General features: G+C 43.4%; 1 protein-coding gene across 1 annotated transcript; it reads right to left on the reverse strand.

Moving 5' to 3' along the window:
* Positions 1–1,037: 1,037 nt before the first annotated feature.
* Positions 1,038–4,771, reverse strand: LOC122672722 (secoisolariciresinol dehydrogenase-like). Its single transcript, XM_043870231.1, has 2 exons — positions 4,732–4,771; positions 1,038–1,815 (listed from the first exon to the last, which is right to left on the reverse strand). The coding sequence occupies exons 1-2, from the start codon at positions 4,764–4,766 to the stop codon at positions 1,038–1,040; spliced, it is 813 nt and encodes a 270-aa protein (XP_043726166.1). The 5' UTR covers positions 4,767–4,771.
* Between the last annotated feature and the right edge of the window lie 1,349 nt (positions 4,772–6,120).

Raw genomic sequence — 6,120 nt, forward strand, 5'->3', positions numbered from 1 at the left:
GTTTGGGCTAGTTTTAGGGGTGGTGATAGTGAGCTTGCGTGCCCTAAAGTTATGGCAAAAGTTAATCATAAAGTGGAAAGATTTGCTATTAAGTGAATGGAGACGCTGAACCAAACCCTCCCATTGTTTACATGATTGAACTTTTGTTCTGTAAAAATCAATAATTTTCAAGGGTAAACTAAAACGGCTTGAACAAAAAATGAAGAATGTTTAACAAGAAAGTACAGATCTTGGTTCCCTAATCCCAATTGACCGGTCGGGTGCAGGAGACTTTTGGTCTTCAGATTTACCGGATTTCATGCCTACAGTGGCTATAAACAGAACCATGGAGGGCTGGGTTTTGAACACCATTAATGGGTGTTTTGAATATTTGAAACCGTTTTTTAATTTTTCAAGGTTCCTCATTTCGTTTGAACGGTGAAGGGATTTCAGGCTTATTCTAGCTTATTGGAAAAGCCGTCGGCATCGATTTAAGTTCATTTTGAAACCCGAAAGGGTTTCTGTTTTGCGGTGGCTTGAGGAAACAGGGGTTGCAAGAGGAGGATAAGGAAGAAGAAGAAGGGTAAATGGGTGGCGGTGGCGGTGGCGGTGGCGGTGGAGGAGGAAAGAAATGGGTGTTTAAGATTGAAGAAGATGAAAAGGGTATCATGGTAATTTTACTTGCGGTGTTTTAGAACAATAGTAATATTGTTTTTTCAAACCATTAATTAACAGCAGCCAACACCGTCAGCGATAATAAGGGGTCAAAATTTAAGATGGAAATACTAAGGGAAGGAATGTGTAATTAGAGCAACATCCAGGGGAGGGGTATGTAATTTTTCCTTAAAAAAAGAAAGCTTGATTTACCAACACAGAATTAAGAATGAGGTTCATACTTGTTGATGGCATGATCATGATTAGGAATGATCGGAATAGCCTTTGGATTTGCCTGATCCTATAGGTGTCAGCAACATTTTATTCATCCTTGTTAACACCATTAATATGTCGGGTTCTTATTTCACCAATCTGGCCACACTGATTTCCCTTCAAATATATTTTTACTCCTTTCGTTGATCGTAAATGGTGAAAGCAGTATTTGAGCTGGAGAAGCCACCATCTACGACGAGGTTATGCCCACTCACATACTTGGACTCGTCACTCCCTAGATAGAGAGCTGCATCAGCCACATCTTCCGGTTTCAGCTCCACTCCTTTGAGGTTAGAATACACCTCTTCCGGCAAGTCAGCCGCCTTAAGGAGTCCCTTCGACATGGGCGTTGGCACCACGTACGGAGACACTGAGTTTACCCGAATTCCGAATCGTCCTAGATCCACGGCCGTGTTCTTGGTGAGCCCCTGTAGCGCATGCTTCGAGGCCGTGTACGAGTGGGGTGCGACAGCGCCCCTGATGGAGCAGATACTAGCAGTGTTGATAATGCTGCCGCAACGGGCAGGGATCATAACACGTGCGGCGTGCTTTGTGCCCAAGAAGGCTCCTGTGACATTGACACTAAAAATCCTGTCGAACTCAGCCTTATCGTCGTGGAGGATATTGGGTGTGGGTGTGCTCATGATGCCAGCGTTGTTAAACATGATATGGAGCCCGCCGTACTTGGAGACTGTGGCGTCCACGGCATTCTGGACGTCGGATTCGTCGGTGACGTCACAGTGGACGAAGGATGCCGATATGGGGCCTATGTCTTGGCAGACGGAGTGGGCCAGTTCGTCGTTGATATCTGCGATCATCACTTTAGCGCCGTGCCTGCAGAATAGTTCGGCGGTGCACTTTCCGATTCCGCCTGCACCACCGGTGATCAGTGCCACCTTACCCTCCAGCCTGTTATATCAACCAAACGTATCAACTCTTAATTAAATAGGAACCAAACCAATATAGCTGTGTCAAAATGGTCCGACCAGCCCGAACCCGCCCTGAGCCCCAATAAAGGCTTGAGCTGAGATTTTCCACCCATAGGGTATGCATGGACTGGGATTTTGAAGCTCGAGGCCGGGTCGGGCTAGGCCTGGGCTAAGGCATTAGGCTAAGCCCGGCCTTATTTACTATATGTATTTGAAATTTTATAAAAAATATACTACCAACTCCATCGATTCATCATCAAATACTATATAATTTATGGGAAGTAGTTTTCTGTCCGGGATTGTGGCCTACATAAACACTCCCATGTATCTATCTCTCTCCTCCTTAAAACAAGAGGGTATAGATGTCTTTTCATATCTGGAGCAAAGAGAAAAAGAGATAGACTCATGGGAGTGCTGGCATAGGCCACACTCCTGGACAGAGTTCTTTTTTCTATAATTTATACTATTAACACCTATATATTTTTAAGGAGAGGGTTCTCTACATTTACTTAGTGCAAGTTCAGTGCATAAGGAAACCAAACACATTTGGAATCTAACAAATGGAGAAGGGATATTTATGACATATCACCCCTCACATGCATGAACAGTGATATGTGAGGAGGTGTGTAATTTCATTTTTAAGCTGATGTTTTACAAAACTTTTTTCTCCATCTTTTTAGTTCACCCACATACTCATATAGTTTTTAATCCACAAAGGCATAACTACATTAAACACACTGTATTTTTAAATTCAACAATACATCAAACCCAGGTCAATCAGGGTCAACTCAGCCCAGTCCCGCCCAATTAAGGTCAATCAGGGTTAGACTGGGTTGGGCTGAGCCTGACAGAGTTGGGCTTAGACTGATATATTCAAACCCAACCTTGGATTAGGCTGGGGCTGGGCTTGGGCTGAGTTAAGAGATCTTAAGGTTGGTTTGTGGTTTTAAAAACCCATCCCATTGATGACACCCGTTCTCCACTACTCTTTGCTCTTTCTGTCTAGAATCTAGGCAAAGGTCGGCCAGGTAGGATATTGGCCTAAAGGCTGGTACTAGGGATGGATCGGGAAGATTGGGCCCAACCAACATTTGTTAGAGGTGAGAATCTGAGACAACTCTCGGGATCTCCTCATGTCACAGTGCTTGTGTTACAACAAGTCCGAAAAGAAATCTGGGTGGGTGATTCCCATCCCGTAAAGCCTTTATCATATTGGGCGAGAGACAAGGTTAGGTTTTGAAACGAGGATGATCAAAGTGTCTTCTATCCAATGGTTTATTGTATTATATGAGCAGAGACCTTGTGCAGATCTGCTACCCACATGGGGACGGGTGGGGACAGATCTGAACCTTGCATGGGGTGTGAGATCCACATCCCATGGAGGGGTCAAATCTGTCCCTATCTATCCCCAGTGGGTAGCTGATCAGGATTCAGACTTGTTATGGTGGCATAATAATATGGGAAAAAATCCCATTCAAATCAATGTTTATGTAGTCTGTATGCACTCTCATCAGCCTTGCGCTGGTGCAGGGGCTACACAACTGGTTATCGTACTCTTACATTAATAATATTTGGGCTGCACCTCTTGCCTCTTGGTGTGATAGTGGCTGCTAGTCTTCTCCTGGCTACCATCGTAGTGGCCGATGGATTTTGGATAAAAATGACATTAAAAAAAAGTAGTAGAGCAGGGGCCATGTGTGCATGGCAACCAATGAGAGTGTGCGTGCTTGCATCTTAGGGGCAGGATTTTCGTCTTTCATGGGGATAGGGTGGTCATTTTGCCATCACCCCCCACTATGTCTGGACGTGACCTGCAACCCCGCTCCCCAAAAAAAAAGAGAATATTTTCTCCTAAAAACTTATAATAATTTCTTAGATGAGAGATAGGTACATTTTCACACGATAAACTAGAGAATGACACCAGCAGAGGCATGGATGGAGCATCACACAAGAGGGGCAGGGGGTCATTTGAAGGGGGAGGTGAGAGAGATAGACACTGCAAGCACTAACACATGATACACAGGCGATGTACCCAGCCTTTTTCCCTTATATTTTCATTTGGAGCATGATATAGTTCTGAGTTTAAAGCTCCACTAATAATACTATAAAAAATTACATTTCACTGCACAATAGAATTTAATAGCATATTTGTAGATACTTTTTCCTTCAAACTTACATCTTAAGTAGGACCCATTTGTGGTGAAGTTTATGAAAGTTGTATGCATCATGCATGTGATGTGGTTCATGCTTTAACACACCTCCCCCGGAAAATTATCACCTCCAGTTTGCTGATCGGCTCAGCCGTCCCTAGAAGACCCCCTCATGAGAGAGGTATTCACTCCTTAAAAAAAAAAAAGGTGATAGATAAATTGTCAAACCATGTCTAACATAGATCAGTTCCAGAAACACTGTGACAACAATAACCAAACAATAAACAAAAGTTGAAGCAGGCCGGATTAGTTTCAGCAGCTGTTGCAAAAGTGTTGCAGAAGGTTATGCAGCAGACTGGAGAGGTCTTTGCAAGGTAGTTGAGGGTAGGTGGATCTGATCATCCCAAATCCTGGCGTTTTGGCCGCTGAATCGAGGTTTCCGGTTTAAGGGTTGCACCTCTTAGAGACAATATTATTTTAGAGTACGTCTTAGACTACTTTAGGGAGTTTATTACTTTGGACTATAATAATATCATTAGGGATCAAGGGAAGCAAGAAGAAGAGGTCATCCCCTCAAAAAAAAAAAATAAAAGGTCAATACTGAATACCCACTCAAGAGTCAAGATTATAGTCCAATCTCAGAGGAGGGGCATGTTATCCGCATCAAGTATTCTAACGCCATACAAAACTGGAAATCCTCTGCAACCCTTCACACACACACACAGAGACAGAGAGAGAGAGAGTACCTTTTTGCAATAGCAGACAGAAGTGAAGATCCCATGGTTGATTGGTATTGTGTGCTCTATCTAATCGCCCGTCGGGAGTCGCAGTTGTCCTTTTTTGTGGGAAGGGGGGAAGGGGGGAAGCGTGGAAGGGGAGGGGGGAGAGAAGACCTTCAAGTGGGTTTTTTATTTTTTTGGTAAAACCTTCAAGTGGGTTCAAGCCTTGCAACAACTGATTTTTAAGGTAGTTCACTACCTCACAGCCCAAAATACCAAACTGTTCTCGTTCAATCAATCGTTTTCCTTTACCAAAAATTAAAAAATTAAAAAATTAAAAAAATCAATTGTTTTTTTTGTTATTATTCAGAAAATTGATCCGAACGAAAGATAAAGTGATCATCACACGTACGATTCACTCTCACTCTGCCACAGAAAATCTGAATCTATTAATTATATGGGTCTCACTTACTCCCACTAATAAAGGAAATCCACCCATTGGATCGTTCATAGATTTAGAATTTCCAAACCCGGCCAAAAAGTATTATTTGCGATTGATTGGATTGCCTTCCACTTGAAAAAGACTCCCATTCAAGGCAGTGATTCAGAAAGGACAGTGGAAAGGAACACTTTCCAGTATCTACCATTGGCAATATGTTCGATTGAAGATTACGGGTTGGTTATTAAAGGTTAAATCTGTCGGTGTAAGATATTTGTATAAATGTCCCACTCGTCCTTATCCCAATCTATAGAACCCATATAGGGATCGATATCATCCAGCATCTGCCCACTACCTAAGTGTCAAAATTCTTCCACCATAAGTTGTTCTATTCAATCAATAATTGTTCAAAGGCTAGCTAGCTAGATGAGAGTTTCCCCTTTCCTCCCCCACCCCCACCCCACCACCCCACCCTCCCCCTCCCCCTCCCCCTCCGGATCGTTATCCTCTTTTGTTATTGCACGGTGCAGTAATGCATCGTGCGACGGCTGCAGAGACCATGTGCATCATGTGGGGCTCGTTGTGCCACATGGCCTCTGTAGCGCCGCACAATGCAATGCAGTACTACACCGTGCAGTAATAGGAGAGGAAAAAAATTCCTCTCCCTCCCCCTCTGAATCTTCCCTCAAGAAGCCTATTGTTCTTGAGAGCAAAATGTTTGCGGATGACACGATGTCGCTACCATATCACCCGACAAGCAACACCAAATGGCATGCCACCGATCACCTGAACTAATAGTTATTTGCATGTTGGATGGTGGATTGTTGGATGGTGGCTGTGGAAGGTGAAGAAAATGAGGGATCAAGGGTAATTCAAGGATTTTGACTTATTAGGTGAGGAAGAGAGGTAAAAATTTATTGGGAAAGCAGTGTGGATCTTGACATACTGCATCCAGACATAGGAGTACGCAAAATTAC

This window comes from Telopea speciosissima, chromosome 1, assembly GCF_018873765.1.
Source record: "Telopea speciosissima isolate NSW1024214 ecotype Mountain lineage chromosome 1, Tspe_v1, whole genome shotgun sequence".
In the NCBI taxonomy this organism is placed as follows: Eukaryota; Viridiplantae; Streptophyta; class Magnoliopsida; order Proteales; family Proteaceae; genus Telopea; species Telopea speciosissima.